Consider the following 20,087-nt stretch of genomic DNA (forward strand, 5'->3'; position numbering starts at 1 on the left):
TAGAAAGAGTAGGATTATACACAATATTTAAAAAAAGTATATTTTAGCATTGTAGCAAAACAGTTATTATTCGTAATTGTTGTTTCTGCAATCATTCTGCACTAGCATCATTAATAATTTGCTGATACAGGTAGCTCGGATAGAGATTTAGGAGACTGTCGAACGAATGGATGCGGAAAGAATGCCGAGTGTATTCGGGACGGTGCTATATTCGTCTGCCGATGCCCACCAGGTACTAGCGGATCACCCGATATCGAGTGCACGACAGGTAAGAAAACAGCCTATTACTAACTTTTTAACCGAGCAGATTAATTAATTTTATGTACAGCATTTGTGACTAGCGAGCAATACTGACAATCACAGGAACATGGTCCGTAGAATAACCATGTATCGTCTAGTTTTTTTTAATATTAAACATAGATGTATTAATCGAGTGAAATCGTTAACATTAAGAGACAGATGTGATTGGAGCAGTATATAATCGCCACGCGATACTGAATATTTACATATATTTACTCACAGCAAAGAGAGTACAACATTGCAAGTGTGTACATATATATATACAATATATACATATAATATATATACAATATATACATATATAAATATGCGATATAAGACATACTGTACATAATTTTTTATTTATTAAGAGAAAACACGTATCTCACACATATCTCACACATAACTTTATATGTAGAATGTTTATTTCAGTATCCAATCTGTCTTGAGGATGTACTCGTTTACCTTATAGTGCCACTTGAATACAAGGAGGTACACATTTACAATCGACACCATATTATTTATTTCTATATTCTAGGATTAGTACAGATTGGGAACTGCGAAAGGGACATTCTCATATACCCATGCTTGATATTTGCTGATATTCACGGGTTTTATTATTTTCCTCCTACATTCTGAAATCTGTGGGGGCTTGTATTGTAAATATCGCTGCTTGCCGTTGTAATTTCTTCGAGACGATATATATTTTGATAAAAGTTGTAAAGTCATTGTTATTTATCTCTATACTTCTTCACAGAGCTACCCTACTTTCATCATATATAAATACAAAGCATGTGGTTTATGTTATTTGTGAGAAAGTTTCTTTTCACAGTTCTTATAAATGCTTTTTTCTTTTTTTTTCCTGTCCTACCCACCACAACCCACCACGACTGAACTCTACACCGTTCAACTACACCACCACTATCGTGTGTGAGAATAGAGCGCGAATGCACCAGCGACTTAGAGTGCCCCAATGAAAAAGCCTGCATAAATCTACAATGTCTGGACCCGTGCGCGCTACGCGGTGCCTGTGGGATCAATGCTCTGTGCCGAGTGGTTCTGCACAAACCGCGTTGCTCATGTCCGCAGTGCTATATCGGCATGCCCCACACGGCCTGCCATCCAGATTCCAAATGCGATACGCTCAATCCTAAACCTACGCCGAGCATCGGTTGTTCCTCCGACTACGACTGTCCAGAGAGTCTCTCCTGCCACTCCCAGACAGGCGAGTGTCGCGATCCGTGTTTGAGTTATCGGTATACCTGCGAGGTCAACAAGAGGTGTCAGGTACGGAATCACAGCCCTACGTGCGTCTGCAAATATGGCTTCGTGGTCAACGAAATCGGGGAATTGACCTGTGCCCCTGACACGCTCACCTGCTCGAGGGACTTTGATTGCCCGTCAAACGCCGCGTGCGTCAACGGGAAATGTCAGAATCCCTGTAACGTACGAAACAAAAGACCGTGTACGGCCGATAAAACCTGCGATGTCCTGGACCATCGTCCCGTATGCATTTGTACTAAAAACTGCAATCCCTCCCTCTCCATTTGCCTGCGAGACAGTGGCTGCTCTCCAGACTTGGCGTGCCGCAACTATCGCTGCGTGGACCCATGCAGAAACTCCACCTGTCCGGCTGATGCCCCCTGTTACGTGGAGGAGCACAAGCCTATCTGCAAGTTCTGTCCCCCCGGCTTTGTGCCAGATACTAAATACGGATGCATGAAAGGTAAACACCATTTCTCAGAAAACACTAGTCTGAGTCTTGTCATTAGCCGTTTTATCACGTCTCTTTACATTGCCTGGCCTTACACGAGACATACAATTGCTACTTTTCAGTCTTTTCATCGTTCAGACAGCAAAATATAATTAAAATTTTTTTTTATGTTCACTTATGACTATTTTAATATATTCACGAAATTGCTTTCAACTTTTTTTTACAATAACGCATTATATTTTTCCTGTTTTGCTGTCTGGACGCATATTTCAGGTTCCCAGTTACAGATCTTACGTTACAAGTATCTTCCTTATACCCTAATCTCCTGCTCTATTCTGCCGATTTCCTCTGCCGATTTATTCTCAAGGATTTTTCCGTTACATCTGTCTCTGTAAAGACCTAAAATATAATGTTTCTTATAATCAGCTTAGCTATTATAATGCGAGCATGCTAACTCTTAATTTGTAGTAATTGAAATAAACTGTAAACTGATCTGTAGCGTAGCCCTGATTAAAATCGCTTCTCGATTTCAGTTTTTTTGCCACTTTATCAGTTATGTTTACATTATATTATATCCGCAGCAGTTCTTCACCCCATGCCTAAGCCAGTTTGCGAGTCCGATGATGACTGCAGTGACGTAGAAGCCTGCGTCGAAAGTTCCTGCGTTGATCCATGTATCAACGAGTGTCAATTGGCAGTTCAGTGCCGAGTTGAAGCACACAGGCCTATTTGCAGTTGCGATCCTAACGATAAACATTGTATATAGTGACGTAACAACGTTGCGTTCTATAGATTCAGATCAGGTTTCTTCCGAAACCGTTCATACCACATTACAAACGACGACAAGTATTAATCTTCCGTCGTCTACACCGCCTATTACCACCACAGAGATATCAACCGTTGCACATACGGAGAAAAATACAGTTCCTTTAACCGAAGTTACTGAAAATTTATTGGAAAATATTACTACCGAAACAAGTATATCAGATACAACAGTCACATCGACAGAAATCGTTACCGAGTTTTCGGAACGTACGACAAGTATATCTTCGATATTAAATGCAACTGAAATGAATACTTTGATTCCAACGATAAATGTTGATATTTTAGAAAACGTTACGTCTAGTCCTTTTACCACTTCGACAATCGAAAGTACTGATGTTATTGAAACCACTTCAATGGAATATACAACAGCACGTACGATTACTTCCAAAATTGAATCGACAACTAGTTTTTTTACTTCGACAGAAGAAATTACAGAAAATATATTTTCTTCTACCACAACTGCAAGAACACAGAGTGAATTTGATTACAAGGATAATTTTACAACAACCGAAATATTCGAAATAACTACTATTCCAGCTGTAACTTCTCCATCCAATCGTACCGATATTATCGATACCACGATTTCTGATAAAGGCATTGAAATCACAACAATTTCTAAATCGACGGAAGTAAATAACATTACAGAAGTTCCTGAAAATGTAACTATGGTTCCTACTACTGAAGTTCCTAATATAAATGTTGAAGAAACTTTTATGACAGAAGAAGCTACAACGACAGAATATTTTACTATGCAGTATTTTACTACCACGGAATCTAAAGAATTGACGGTGAAACCGTCAGAAGAAATTACTGAATCACATATGGAAAATAACACGATGAGTTTTACAACGTCTTCTATGGAAACAAATTATACGGTATCATCTCCGAATATTTTAGAATATACCGAAATATCTACGATAAATATTGATCGTACCGAAGAAGCTACACAAGAATCGAGCACTACAGAACATATCTCGACTACAGAACAATATAGCACTCCTGAATATTCTACAGAGCAATATTCTACGATGAAACAATTCGAAACGTCCCAGCAACCTACAGAACAATATACTACTGCAAAACAATACACCGAAAAGTTTACAGAATATATTTCTACCACAGAACATGGCACATCTGAATTTACCACAGAAGAACGCTCTACTACAGAACAGCATACGACATCAGAACAGATTACAAAACAATACACTGTACTTGCACAATCTACAGAACAGATTTCGACTATGGAACATTATAATACTCCTGAATATTCTACAGAGCAATACTCTACGATGAAACAATTCACATCACAGCAACCTACAGAACAATATACTACTTCAAAACAATACACCGAAGAGCTTACAGAATATATTTCTACTACAGAACGTTATGGCACATCTGAATTTACAACAGAACATCCCACTACAGAACAGCTTGCAACTTCAGAACAGACTACAGAACAACTTACGACTTCAGAACAGACTACAGAACAATATACCACTCCTGAATATTCTACGATAAAACAGTTAAGAACATCACAGCAACCTACAGAACAATATACTACTTCGAAACAATACACCGAAGAGTTTACAGAATATATTTCTACTACAGAACGTTATGGCACATCTGAATTTACAACAGAACATCCCACTACAGAACAGCTTGCAACTTCAGAACAGACTACAGAACAACTTACGACTTTAGAACAGACTACAGAACAATATACCACTCCTGAATATTCTACGATAAAACAGTTAAGAACATCACAGCAACCTACAGAACAATATACTACTTCGAAACAATACACCGAAGAGTTTACAGAATATATTTCTACTACAGAACGTTATGGCACATCTGAATTTACAACAGAACGTTCCACTACAGAACAGCTTGCAACTTCAGAACAGACTACAGAACAACTTACAACTTTAGAACAGACTACAGAACAATATACCACTCCTGAATATTCTACAGAGCAATATTCTACGACAAAACAATTTAGAACGTCGCAGCAACCTACAGAATCATACACTACTTCGAAACAATACACCGAAGAACAATACACAGAATATATTACTACAGAACATGGCACACCAGAATATAGTACAGAAGAAAGTTCGACCACAGAACGTTATGACACATCTGAATTTACCACAGAACAACTTACGACATCAAAACAAATTACAAAACAGTACACTATAGAAGAATATTCTACCACGGAACAACTTAAAACGTCACAACAACCTACAGAAGAATCTACTATTTCGAAACAATATACTACGATTAAAGAATCAACGGAACAGACTTCCACTATGGAACAAATCTCTACTACAGAAAAGTATAGTACTTTTGAATATCCCACCGAAGAACATTCTTCTACAGAAGGACAGCTTGCCACGTCTACACAATCGTTCTTTACTACAGTACAGCATACTACAGAAGAATATTCTACTATAGAGAATCTTACTACATTCGAAAAATCTACAGAGCAATACTCGACTACGGAACAATATACACCTGAAGAGCATGTTACAATAGAATATTCTACAACAGAACAATATGCGACGACGCAATATTCTACAGAGCAATCCAGCACGCCTGAAATTACTTGGAATAAAATAAATATGACTTGCAACGTAGATACAGATTGCACAGAATGCGAGATTTGCGTGGATTGTTTATGCCAGAATCCGTGTAAAACCAGTAATCCATGCCCAGAGAACGTTTTATGCGACGTTCTGAATCATCGGCCTGTGTGCTTAGAATCAGAGCAGAGTACGTCTAATTGTAGCATATTCCCAGGTAAAAATTTTTCTCGTCGGGAGTTTTGTAATTGTGATATATCATTTTATGTGTCATTGTTATACCGATCTTCTCTACAAGCTTCCTCGAATACGAGTCCGTAGTTATCGTATCCAGATGAAAATTGGAAGCAACCAATTCTGGAGAGTGTAAACATTGCTTACCGAATGATCGGTTGGTTTCATGAAATGGCTCATCCGTGTAATGAATAAAAGAATACAATCGATATTATAAGGACGACGCCTTATAAAAATCGAACACTCGACGGTAAATCGAACACCTCTCTGTATCCCGTAATTAATAACCGTGCCGAAAATTGTCAACAGACAGTCATCAGACACTGTCTTTCCAAATGCAGACAAGGACTGCTGCAATAGCGCTCTTTGCATGATTTTGTATATTAACACGCTTCCGCACGACTTTTTGTGTTTTACAGCTATCTAATTTGTAATAAACTGCAATTTTTGTTGTCTATATATGCTTAAGGGAAATCTTCTTTTACGCATACTGTCCACTACTGCATATATAAACTCTTGCCACAAGATCAATGTTATTGTAAATAATATAGAACGTAATTATAAAAAAATTATTTTAAAGTAGACACATCAATGTCTCTCTTATACTTGACACATATAACACAATTATTATATGTCTCATAAAAGAAAAAGTACGTTGTTCTTGTTAATATATATATTTATTTATGTAATTGCACTGGCGCAATGCCTATGTGATAGACCTAAGTAAAGTGTTATAGCTACCATTTTTTATAGAATATTCCAAGACATAGTGGTTAAAAATTAGGTCAAATAGATTTTCTATTGGGACGTGTACAATTAACATTCCATGACGCTCTCGTCTCGCTCATTAATTTCTGTGTCTAATATACATCTGTTTCATTAGACGTGAAATGCACAACACATACCGACTGTCCCATCCAATTGGCTTGCGTGAATCAACAATGCGTGAACCCTTGCAACTTGGGCAATCCGTGCGACTTCGTCGAAGCTTGTCATGTTCAGTATCATAGGCCAGTTTGCGTCAAAGGTAAGAGTACGATTAAGTTGAACAACATTTTACATATATATTTATTTTCGAAAAATTAATCATTATTTTATACAATTCTTTTAGTGGAGAGCAATGAAGCGGAGTGTCCTTACTGTCCACCCGGTATGCAGTGCGATCTGTCAACAAATACATGCGTCAAAGGTTCGTACAAATGTCAACATCGTTCGGAGATTCATCTGATTTTATTTTCAGTCATTTATAGCCGTCGAAAGATTTGTAAATATGTATGTATGTACTGTACATATATATATCTCACGTATATATTTTGCAAATTATATACATTAAGATTTCTTCTTTCCTTTAAAAAAAGCACAGAGAGAATATTTAATGATACTATTACAAATGTGCATGATCGCGACGAATGATCTCTTCAAGATATTTGTCTTTCCTAGATTTGGGAGAATACTTTTCTCCCGATTCGCATACTTTTCGCATATGTGCAAGAAAGCCTAAATGTAAATGCCGCAATAGAAAAGAAGAAAAAACCACACATGCTGCGCAAAAAAAAATTTCATTTCAAGTTCTATAACTCGTGCACTACACTTTCTGGGGTTACATGGGCCTTCTCACTCTTTCTTTAGCGGGTTGCACTAGCAACAGGGATTGCCCGCTGACAGAGGCGTGCATCGGGCATACTTGCCAGGAGCCCTGTCTAGTTCGAAATCCTTGTACCGAACATGCTGTTTGTACGAACACAAATCATGGAGCAGATTGCAGTTGTGAAGAAGGCTATCATGGAAATGGATTCTCCTATTGTGATTTGCGTAAGTTTCGACAATATAAAAAAATTTATACGATATAATTTGTACATATATATATATATATATATATATATATATATATATATGTATATATATATATATATATTTATTTATCTATTAACTATCTATTTAAAGCAATAGATTGAAAATTTGTATTAAAAATGATTAATGATATATACACAAATTTATTACAAAAAATTATAAAATAATGCAATGAAAAAAAAATCATTAAACTTATATAAATTGATATTAAATTAGCATATTTATTCAACATTAAAATTAATATATTTTATCATTTTAGAAGAAGAAACGAAGAATATTTGCCAATATAACGAAGATTGCCCTCCGAACAAATACTGCGATCGACTTAATAGACAGTGTATCAATCCTTGCATCGAATTCGACTGCGGAGAAAACACAAAGTGCATCTCTAGTAATCATCAGGCACAGTGCACCTGTCTTCCAGGATATCAAGGAAATCCCCAAATTGGCTGCCACGAAATACCGATCTCCGATCCTTGCGTTCCAAATCCTTGCGGTTTGAATGCATTGTGTGAGAATGATAATGGAAATCCCGTCTGCTTCTGTCCGAAAGGTCTAACCGGAAGTCCATTTGAGCAATGCAGTACGTATATAAAGTTTTATGTAATATTACAACAATCTCTTATTTATATATACCAGTTTATAAATATGTAGTGTAATTTATTTTACTTTGCTTGTAAATGTTATTGCAAAATGTAAAAATAATGATTTTTATAATAAATCCATTCTGTAATGTATCTAGTTCCTGAAGGTGATCAATGCGATGGCGATCCTTGCGGTGTGAATTCGGGCTGCCGGGTGGTTAACGGACAAGTGAGATGCTTCTGTCTACCAGGATACGAAGGAAATCCGCCTCACTCTCCCTGCACACTTCCCAGTACTACTTGCGATCCTTCTCCATGCGGTCCCAATACTCGCTGTTCCGTATTGGAGAATGGCTTTGCGAAGTGTACCTGTTTACCTGGATATATCGAAAGCCCGAATACTATTAGAGGATGCGTACCGAAAGCCGATCAATGCGAATTGAATCCTTGTGGTTTTGGAGCGAGGTGCAACAGCACGAGGGTACCACCTTGTTACTGTCCAGATCTCATGATTGGAAATCCATACAAAAGTTGCGGAGGTAATCATTACTAGTAATTCAATAATATTGATTTAAAAAAAGATTTTTTTGTTAAACCTTACAAATATTGAAAATTATATTTAATGCAATTTTTTAAACAATTCCTTTCTAGGATCCTTATTATTTTATTTTTTCGATATTTTTTTTTTTTATTTTTATTAAATATATCTTCTGAATTTTTTTCAAATTTATAGTATTGTAAAAAATATCTTGCAATCTATAATAAGATTATTTTAAATAATAAACAAAATCAAGAGCTTTGCCATAATTAACATGTTATAATAATTATGTGTAGCACGACCAGTGGAACCATATGATCCTTGTCTATTATCACCCTGCGGCAAGAACGCCATTTGTACGGCGATCGACGGTATAGCTAAATGCACATGCGTACCGCCGTTCATTGGTAATCCTTATATAGACGGTTGCGAAGCCGAATGTATTGTTAATCGAGATTGCGAGAATCACCTGGCTTGCTTCAATCAACACTGCAGAGATCCGTGTCCAGGCGTGTGCGGTGCGAATGCGCACTGCGAAGTCGTCGATCATCTTCCGATGTGTTCTTGCTTGCCGGGATACACCGGCGATCCATTCAGAGCCTGTAAAGTGGAGAGACCTTGTATGTAAACATTATTTTTATTTGCATATTCACTTTCCTTATTTATTGTACACATATAGCACTACATCAATTTATATGACAAAGCTTCAGATTTATATTTACAATTAGTTATATGATATTTACAACATTTTCTATGTTGACGAACATTTTAAGATGTATATACGATTTTATATGGTAAAATGTTGAACAATTTATTAATTATATGACTGTAAACATAAGAAGAAGAAGAATATAAGAAATTTACTTTAATTATATTTGTTTTACAGTAGTACCAGATCAGAATCCATGTATGCCATCGCCATGTGGTCCACACAGCATTTGCCGTGTAATGAACGATCGTGCAGTTTGCTCCTGCAGTCCGGGTTATCAGGGTACTCCGCCGCATTGCCGTCCAGAGTGTCTCGTTAGCACAGAATGTCCGCTTCATCTAGCTTGCATTAATCAAAAATGTAATGATCCTTGTCCGGGATTGTGCGGTTTGAATGCTGATTGTCAAGTTATCAATCACAATCCTATCTGTAGCTGTCCTCGTCAGTACATCGGCGATCCGTTCACACATTGCGCTAAAGAAGGTAATTATATTAGCAGACTTTTATTAAATATAAAATATATGATAATTTAAATATTGATATATTGCTAATTAATATAATGACAAATAAGCAAACAATTCAATTAAAAACTAAAATGTGTTTTTTTTTTATTGTTAAATACATGGTCTAACATGGTCCAAGAGAAAAGATCTTTATGTTATAATTATATATATGATTTTATATAATAGAGTACGATTAAAAATACATTCCATAAAATTTATTTTTTTATCAATTAAATCATTAATATATTTATTATATTAAACATATTTCTACGTGAAAAAATTTTCAAAATATTTTCAGAACCTTTACCACCAACCACTGTGAATCCTTGCTTGCCATCGCCTTGCGGACCCAACGCTGATTGTCGCGTGCAAGAAGATCATCCTATATGCACGTGCATCAGCGGTATGTTCGGAGCACCGCCGAATTGCAGACCAGAATGCGTGATAGATCAAGATTGCATCAGTTCTTTGGCTTGTATTCAAAAGAAATGTCTAGATCCGTGTATTGGATCATGCGGCTTCAACACGAATTGTGCAGTGCAGAATCATCGACCTATATGTCAATGTTATGCGGGCTACGAAGGTGATCCTTTTTCAGGCTGCGCCAAAGGTAAGACATTTTTAAAATAAATACTCGATTTATTGTAATTTGCATAACTCTAAATATTTCTTCGCTGTGTAGCCATTTTCCCAGTGCAATTGCCATGCGATCCTTCGCCGTGCGGTGCAAATGCTGTATGTAAAGAGCGAAACGGCGCGGGTTCTTGCACCTGTCTGCCTGATTATACCGGTGATCCGTACGAGGGTTGCAGACCGGAATGCGTGCAAAACTCGGATTGCGTTCACACAAAGGCTTGCATCAACAACAAGTGCAAGGATCCCTGTATAGGAGCTTGTGGAATTAACGCGCAATGCCAAGTTTATAATCATCAGCCATCCTGCAGCTGCCTCTACGGTTATACTGGAGATCCGCTGACGTCTTGCCACGTGCCAATAAGTACGTTTGCTATCTCTATTGTAACAGAAGTGCTCAAGCTAGAGTTTCTTAAGTGATAATTAGAACAACAGACATATATCTACAACATTATTACATAATTCTTAATTTATTACATTATTTCATTTTGCTCTTATTATATACATTATCTAACCAGAATGCTAATAAAAAAATCTTTATTATTATTTGGTAGTCTCCTTAATTCTTAATTAAAAAACTAATTTGAGCAATGTATACAATTGACTTTTTAACACGGTTTATCTCTTATAGAGCCTTCAATACCAGGTGATACTTGCCAACCATCTCCCTGCGGACCGTACAGCAACTGTCGTGTTATCGATAATCACGCAGTATGCTCCTGTCAACCTAATTATATCGGTAGTCCACCGTCTTGCCGACCGGAATGCGTCGTCAGTACGGATTGTAGTCCGAACGCAGCGTGCATCAATCAGAGATGCAAGGATCCATGTGTAGGCACGTGCGGCGTAAATGCAGATTGTCGAGTGATCAATCATAATCCCGTCTGTATTTGCGCGATTGGTTATAGCGGAGATCCGTTCTTTGGATGTGTCAAAGAAGGTAAGAATAACAAACCTATTTCACTGTCAGTCACTATCTTAAGTTCTTTGTCTTTGATATATCCTAAGTATTTAAAAGATTTATATATTTAAAACCTATTAGAAAATATTTGTGAAATAGTGCAAGTATAAATTAGTAAAATTAATATATTTTATTAATTTATATCTCTACATTTCACAAAATAATATTTTATTTTTAATTTTTAACTTTTATATGTGATGTGTTTTAATTTTTACATAATTGTCTTAACATTTATCAATATGCGATTGCAGTAGAGGTAACACCAGTACCAAGACCGAGCGGCAATCCGTGTGTTCCCTCGCCATGTGGATCGAATTCCCAGTGTCGGGTAATCGACGGCTTCCCGGCGTGCTCGTGTTTACCGAATTACGTGGGTCGGGCGCCAAATTGCCGTCCCGAGTGTGTCATAAACGAAGGATGTCCCGGAAATCTGGCGTGCCAGAACGAGCAATGTATAGATCCGTGTCCAGGCTCTTGCGGCGTGAACACATATTGTAATGTCGTCAAACACAATCCCGTCTGCATCTGTAATGATGATTACACCGGCAATCCATTCACGGAATGTACACCTATCGTAGAAGGTATGTTTCTTTACGTATACATATCTTGGATCACGCGAAATATTATATCTGTGCGTTACAGCAGCACGTGTTATAATTCATTCTTATTAAAAATTATTTTAATGTAATTATTATTTATTATTTTAATATTATTTTAATTAAGAAGAAAATTAAACATTTATTCTCTATTTATTTTATATCATGTGTTGTTGTATAATTAAATAATATATAATAACTTTTATATAATATAATAATATATTGTACATATAAATTTTATATAATATGATTTATAATTGATCACTTATTCGCAGCACCCATTACAACGGAACAACCACGTACACCTTGTAATCCATCACCATGTGGCGCCAATGCTGTGTGCAACGAACGGAATGGCGTTGGCTCTTGCACGTGTTTGCCACAGTACTTTGGCGATCCGTACATCGCCTGCAGACCCGAATGTGTCACGAACGCCGATTGTGATCGCAGCAAGGCCTGTCTGAACAACAAGTGTATTAATCCATGCCCAGGTACCTGTGGTCAGGATGCTACTTGTCGGGTGGTTAATCACGCCCCGATGTGTTCCTGCCTACCGGGATACACCGGCGACCCAGTGAACGGCTGCACCATCATCGATCTCGCGACGCCGTTGCCATCGCCGATCGATCCATGCGATCCATCGCCGTGTGGACCCAACAGCAACTGCCGAATTCAAAACGGACACGCAGTGTGTCTATGTCAGCCAGGATTCGCCGGCATCCCGCCGACCTGTCGACCGGGATGCATCGTCAGCTCCGAGTGTCCGCAGAACAAGGCATGCATCCACAACAAGTGCGCAGACCCGTGTCCCGGTTCCTGCGGACAGAACACGAATTGCCTCACGGTGAATCACAATCCCATCTGCAGCTGCGCCAGCGGTTACTCTGGCGATCCATTTGTGCACTGCGTCAGGATCAGCACCACGTCGCCATTGCCAAAGGGAGAAGGAGATCCGTGCTCGCCAAATCCATGCGGTCCTAACTCGCAATGCAAAGTAATCGGCTTGCATCCAGCATGCTCTTGCTTGCAGAACTACATCGGTCGACCGCCTAATTGTAGACCGGAGTGCACCGATAACTCGGAATGCTTCAACACCGCATCGTGCATCAATCAGAGATGTAAGAATCCTTGTCCCGGTGCTTGCGGTGAACTCGCTAGGTGCATAGTGCAGAATCACATACCGATCTGTACCTGTCCGGATGGATACGAAGGCGAACCCTCTATACGCTGTGTTCTGGCACTTCCTCCAGGTGAGTAAAAATTCGAATATTCGAAAAAAATTAAATTGTTAAGTAGGAGTTGTTTAAGTAAATGCATATGATACATTTTGTCGTGCATATTTACAGCGACTGACACGCCAGTGTCTCATCCGTGCTCGCCAAATCCTTGCGGTCCTAATGCGCAATGTCGTGAGAGAAACGGGGCAGGCGCTTGCGGATGTCCACCGGATTTGATCGGTGATCCTTACGACATTGTCAAGGGATGCCACAGAGAATGCGAAACAAATAATGACTGCGCACCGCAGCTGGCATGTGTCGGCTTTAAATGCACAGATCCGTGTCCCAATACGTGCGGGACATTGTCTATATGCAATGTACAAGCTCACGTTCCTGTATGTCTGTGTCCCCCAGGATACACGGGAGATCCATACTTTGCTTGCGAAATCGAGGAAATGACAAGTATGTTTTAAATATTATATAATAACAAAATTTTAATAATAATAAAATATTTTTTAATAATTATTATGCTTAATGTTATCTCGCGCAATATTAATATATTAGTATTAATCATAAGTAAAGAAATCATATTAATGACAATTATCAAAAATTGTAATTAATTATTTTCAAATAATTTAATATGATTAAAAGTTAAAAATATACGATATATAATTGTTATCGGTTTTTTCAGAAACATTAGAACCGTGTTCTCCATCACCTTGTGGGCCCAACAGTAAATGCCGAGTCGTTAATGGTCAAGCCGTGTGTAGCTGTTTGCCAGAGTATACGGGCATTCCACCATCGTGTAGACCAGAATGCATTGTTAATGCTGAATGTCCACCACATTTGGCATGTGTGAATAAGAAATGCGCAGATCCTTGTCCGAATACCTGTGGATTGAGAGCGCAATGTACTACGAAAAATCACAATCCGATTTGTACTTGCCCTGCTGGCTTCACAGGAGATCCTTTCACTTTGTGCTCGCCACACGGTAAGCATTATAAATGTTCTATTTTGTATTCTTGAATTAAGATTAATGCAAAAAAACTATTTTCCTTAAAATTTTCTTTTATAAAAAATGAATTTTTTTCACATTAATGCATACGCGAAACTAATTATGTAAGCTTTTTCTTATTAAAGATCAAATATAATTTACAATTATTTTTTATTTTAGTTCCTAGTGAATACCCGATAACCGAACGGCCACCATCATGCACCCCGTCGCCTTGCGGTCCGAACTCTTTGTGTCAAATAATATCCGGGAATCCTGCGTGCTCCTGCCTGCCTAATTACATTGGTGTACCGCCACAATGTCGACCAGAATGCATTTTGAGCTCCGAGTGCAAGAGTCATCTCGCATGCGTCAATCAGAGGTGTACAGATCCTTGTCCGGGATCGTGCGGAATAAACGCTCAATGTCACGTATTGAATCATTTGCCAGTTTGCACATGCATGGAAGGATTCACCGGAGATCCATTTACGCAATGCAGCATCATTCCGCCAGGTAATAAATAAAGTATAAAATAACACAACATAATTGTATAGATATAATGTTTAGTTCGTAAAAAATTAATGCAGATAAATTACTTCTGGAAAAGAGTTAAGAATCTGTATAAAATATATATGATAAAAATTAAATTTTATATAATTTATCGGTGATAGGAGAATAATATATCTTATTGTGACGCTATAACAATGTTGCTCGATGAAATAAGCATAAGTATAATTAAACAATTTGTCTTTAAGAAAGGTTTTGTCTTTATAGTTACAGAACCACCGCCTACAGATCCTTGTGCTCTATCTCCATGTGGTCCGAACGCCATATGTGATAATGGTGAATGTAAATGCTTGCCTGAATACATCGGTAATCCTTACGAAGCTTGTCGGCCCGAATGCATTCTCAATTCCGAATGTCCACGTGACAAAACTTGCCTGAAGAATAAATGCAAGGATCCCTGTTCTGGTATATGCGGTCAAAATGCGCGATGCGACGTTGTGAATCACATTCCTGTCTGCTCCTGTCCATCCGGATACGTGGGTGATCCATTCGTCAACTGTCGCGTTCAAGCTACAGGTATATAAAACTATTTTGCAGTTGCTCCTTCTTTCTTACTTTGAATAATATTGTCATTAATTTTAGTGTATCAATTCTCTTTATCAAATTTTTAAATTAAAATGACTTTGCAATATTAATTTTTATTTTATTTCTATTGCAGTGCCGGAGTCTCGAAGGGATCCCTGCACACCTTCGCCTTGCGGACCGAACAGTCAATGCCGTAATATCGAGGATCACGCTGTGTGCTCTTGTCTCCAAGGCTATCTTGGTTCCCCGCCATCCTGCAGACCGGAATGTCTCGTTAGTTCTGAATGTCCACCAACGCGAGCTTGCGTAAACAAGAAGTGCACAGACCCATGCCTGGGTTCCTGTGGTTTGAACGCGAGATGCGAAGTGATCAACCACTCACCGATATGCAGCTGTCTGCCTGGACAGACGGGAGATCCATTCAAGAGTTGTTACGACATTCCACGTAAGATAATCAGTACTCTTCTAGAACGAAAAATAATATTGATAATTTTGTAATAAGATTTTTAAAAATGACAAGAATTTGTTTCTTCAATCATTGTTAATATCATTAATACAAGAGCTGTTTATAGTAGTTCTTGATGAAGCGTAAATTAAAAAAGTACAAACTATTGTATGAACATTTCAGTTCCACCAGAACCTAAGGATCATGGCGATCCTTGTATTCCTTCGCCATGCGGTCCGAATGCACTCTGTAAGAATGCAAATGGACAACCGTCGTGTTCATGTCTACCTACGTACATCGGCATCCCGCCATCATGTCGGCCGGAGTGTTTGATCAACCCTGATTGTCCTCCGGAAAAATCTTGCATAAATATGAAATGTAAAGATCCCTGTCCAGGATCTTGCGGAGACAACGCTGAATGCAAAGTAGTGAATCACGCAGTGACCTGTTCGTGTAAGAATGGATATATTGGCAATCCGTTCGTGCAATGTGTGCTAGAAGGTACGTCATTCGTTTATATCGAAACATTTTTTTCTTAAATTAAAATTATTCTCATATTGCTGTTTTACTTAATTTAATTGATTTTCTCATTCTTTAGAGGAAACGATAAATCCGTGCGAGCCTTCGCCATGTGGAGCCAACGCGATCTGCCAGCAGCGAGATAATGCGGGCGCTTGCATATGTATCGATGATTACTATGGAAATCCTTACGAAGGCTGTCAACCAGAATGCGTCCTTAGTGCGGATTGTCCCACGAACAAGGCTTGTATTCGCAACAAGTGCAAGGATCCTTGTCCAGGTGTGTGCGGCGTACGGGCGCAGTGTTCGGTCATCAATCACATTCCGACGTGTACCTGCGAGCCTGGATACATCGGTGATCCGTTTACGATTTGCACTCTTCAACCGGAAATCGATACGGAGCCTACCGTCAAGGACGCGTGCTCGCCGACACCCTGCGGCCCGAATAGCTTGTGTCGTGCTGTAAACAATCAAGCCGTCTGCACGTGTCAAGAGTCTTTCGTAGGCGTCCCACCGAATTGTAAGCCGGAATGCGTCGTCAATTCTGAATGTCCGCAGAACAGAGCATGCTATAAGCACAAGTGTACAGATCCGTGCCCCGGTACTTGCGGAGTTGAGGCCAATTGCCGTGTCATTAATCACAATCCGCTCTGCAGCTGTCCACAGGGAAAAACAGGCGATCCTTTCTTCAGATGTTTCCCCGAACCTGGTAATTGTCAATACTTTTAATTAAGCTGGTATTAATCATTACACTTTCTTTGCATATTTTTGTATATATTTATAATTATATTTGTTTCATTATTTTTTATACAGTTGTGCCGCTGCCACCGATGGATCCTTGTTTCCCTAGTCCATGTGGTCTTTATGCTGAGTGTAAAGTTGTCAACAATCAAGCCGCATGTACCTGTTTGAAAAATTACATAGGGATACCACCCAATTGCCGCGCGGAATGTGTAGTTAATACAGATTGCCCGTTGGATCAAGCTTGCATCTCGGAAAAATGTCGTGATCCTTGCATCGGCTCTTGCGGTCAGAATGCCGATTGTCGAGTTCAGAATCATATACCGGTTTGCTTGTGTCAACCTGGTTACTCTGGCGATCCTTTCAGTTTGTGCACAGTTATTAAAGGTATGCATAAATTTTTAAAAAATTAATTTTATTATATATATATATAAATTAAAGATTATAAATTTTCTCATCAAAAAATACTCTTAACATAAATTACTTATAGAGAAAGATATATTATGTTTTTTTTCTGTCAATATGTGTATATATAAACATGAAGAATTAATATTACAGAACAACCAAAGGTTCCTCAAGATTTGTGCAACCCTTCGCCTTGTGGACCTAATGCATTGTGCAACGAAGGTGTATGCACTTGTTTGCCCAACTATTTCGGAGATGCGTATTCTTATTGTCGACCGGAATGCACAATGAATTCTGATTGTCCTCGCATTAAAACATGTATCAATCAAAACTGCGTGGATCCTTGCCCAGGCACATGCGGTCGCGATGCACGCTGCGACGTTGTTAATCACGTCCCAATGTGCAGTTGTCCACCTGGTTACACCGGAAATCCGTTCCTTTTGTGCCGACCACATGTACCAGGTGAGTTAAAAAATTTTTTTTTAATTTATTTTTTATCTTTTAAAATGTTATCAAGAGATACGGTAGTGTCTCGCGTTAAGTTGGGCGTAGTTTAAATAACAGTGAAAATAAGACTTGCGGTCACCTTTCATTTCTTCATGTTTGGAATCAATTATTGTTATAAACGTGATAACCATTGGTTATATGTATTTGCAGAAGTTATTAAACAGCCTTGCACGCCATCGCCTTGTGGACCAAACAGCATCTGCAAAGTTGTAAGTGAGCATGCTGTGTGTTCTTGCCAACCTGGTTTAATCGGCAGCCCACCCGCCTGCAAACCAGAATGTATTGTCAGTGCCGACTGTCCATTGACACAGGCGTGTCTGAATAATAAATGTCAAGATCCATGCCCAGGCACATGCGGACAAAATACAAATTGTCAAGTGGTTAATCATAATCCAATATGCAGTTGCTCCGAATCTTACACAGGCGATCCTTTCAGCATATGCTATCCGCAACCAAGTAAGTAATGTAGATTTCTTTTTGTCATAAACTTTTTAAAATATATTTAATATTTTATGAAATAATTACACTTTTCGATTGAAAAAATAAAAGAGCAAAGAATTGTACATTCTGTAGCATATTTATTCTACATGTTAAATATTTTTTATTAGCTATAAAAGATTATATATTTTTAAATTATTTATCCTTTTATATATTTTTAATTAATATATTAACGATGCAAATTATATTGAAAAATCTACATTTTATTGCTTGAAAGTTAGTCTTCATTTTTTGACATGTACAATATAGGAAATTATATATTTTGAATAATCGTAAAATTTCGACCGTTTAAATTAAAAATGCAAAATGGTTTTTCTTCATTTAAAAACTCGTTTACAGAAACACCACCTACACCGATGAACCCGTGTCTACCGTCGCCCTGCGGTCCAAATGCGGAGTGCCAAGTGAGAGGCGAGAGTCCCGCGTGTTCTTGCATCGAAAATTACGTCGGTTTGCCACCGAATTGCAGACCGGAGTGCACTATCAATCCTGAGTGTCCGTCGCAATTAGCGTGTTTGCAACAAAAATGTCGCGACCCGTGTGTCGGTCTGTGCGGTCTGAACGCTCAGTGCTCCGTAGTGAATCACCATGCGGTTTGTGCGTGCACCGCTGGATACACCGGAAATCCATTCAGCGCTTGCGAACGAGTACCAGAGGGTGAGTACGCGACGTTGCATCTTTTATTCATATTTACAATTCTTCCTGCAAATGCTGCCGTTTGCATGTGGGCGCAGCAGGTAAGTGCTTTTGGTCCTCGTGACTAATGGTGATAAAATATCAAGACAGTCTCGAGAGTCTTCTGTTACTCAGTATTGTTGGTCAGTTGAAGATGTTGCAATTTGTTAAACTATTAAGAGATTTTTCAATGTGCCACTTTAAATATGATTTACGGAATATTTGATACGAAGATAACATTTTAAAAATAATTTAATGTGAGCCGTCCCGTCCCATTATTATTGTTATTAGACACGTGCTTACATAGTTTTAGAAAGAAGCACATTAGATCAAAATGTGATCTTAACAAGAATTATCATATAAGATTAATGCGAAAACAACATACAACAGCGGCATATACAATCGCAAGAAGATTGCATAACAAAAAGATGACAATAAGTTACGTGTGTGAGGTGGTGGGGCCTATAGACATTAGGCTCTTAATTGCACTCATCCCTGATTAAAAGTCAATAACATAAAACACGTGTCCCGAGTCCATGCGATTAATAGGAGAAACAATGCGGCACGCACTCATCCCCATGCCTGAGCGTACTGACCCAAAACCCTAATACAGGGTAGCAATAATAACCAGGACAAATAATTACGAAAAATGGTGACGGGGCCTATATATAATAATTATATGGGCTCTTGACTGCACACTCACTCCTAATAGGCACTGAGCAACTAAAAAAAATCGATAGAATATCACAATCCCTGCGATTAATTGTTGAAATGTTTTGCTGCACGCACCGGCCTGTGTCAAAGCGAATAAAGACCCACTCCCATATATGAGCATTTTGACCCTTGACATATGCTGTGAACCTCCCAAAAATCATGCTGCACATATCATTCTCGAAAAAAATATTCAAAAATGCTATTACAAAAAACGCAATTTCCTAACTAAAGAAATCGTTTAACAAACTCGACGTAAAAGAGTATCGCCTATTAT

At 38.4% G+C, this 20,087-nt stretch overlaps 1 protein-coding gene across 1 annotated transcript in view; it reads left to right on the plus strand.

The window, feature by feature from the left end:
* The window catches only part of dpy (fibrillin-like protein dumpy), a 100,821-nt gene that overhangs the window by 42,938 nt on the left and 37,796 nt on the right, over positions 1-20,087 (plus strand). Inside the window, 27 exon segments of the mRNA XM_029308874.2 lie at positions 131-268; positions 1,220-2,005; positions 2,575-2,752; positions 2,754-5,617; positions 6,518-6,661; positions 6,746-6,823; positions 7,264-7,446; positions 7,745-8,068; positions 8,228-8,608; positions 8,904-9,227; positions 9,494-9,799; positions 10,118-10,429; positions 10,502-10,816; positions 11,084-11,392; positions 11,665-11,994; positions 12,285-13,259; positions 13,356-13,688; positions 13,918-14,217; positions 14,401-14,730; positions 14,992-15,300; positions 15,443-15,754; positions 15,938-16,255; positions 16,353-16,982; positions 17,087-17,401; positions 17,573-17,881; positions 18,077-18,382; positions 18,764-19,081. Coding sequence (XP_029164707.2) covers positions 131-268; positions 1,220-2,005; positions 2,575-2,752; positions 2,754-5,617; positions 6,518-6,661; positions 6,746-6,823; positions 7,264-7,446; positions 7,745-8,068; positions 8,228-8,608; positions 8,904-9,227; positions 9,494-9,799; positions 10,118-10,429; positions 10,502-10,816; positions 11,084-11,392; positions 11,665-11,994; positions 12,285-13,259; positions 13,356-13,688; positions 13,918-14,217; positions 14,401-14,730; positions 14,992-15,300; positions 15,443-15,754; positions 15,938-16,255; positions 16,353-16,982; positions 17,087-17,401; positions 17,573-17,881; positions 18,077-18,382; positions 18,764-19,081 — 11,727 coding nt within the window.

The sequence above is a fragment of the Nylanderia fulva genome, unplaced genomic scaffold (assembly GCF_048542155.1).
Source record: "Nylanderia fulva isolate GAGA-0341 unplaced genomic scaffold, ASM4854215v1 Scaffold19, whole genome shotgun sequence".
Lineage (NCBI taxonomy): Eukaryota > Metazoa > Arthropoda > Insecta > Hymenoptera > Formicidae > Nylanderia > Nylanderia fulva.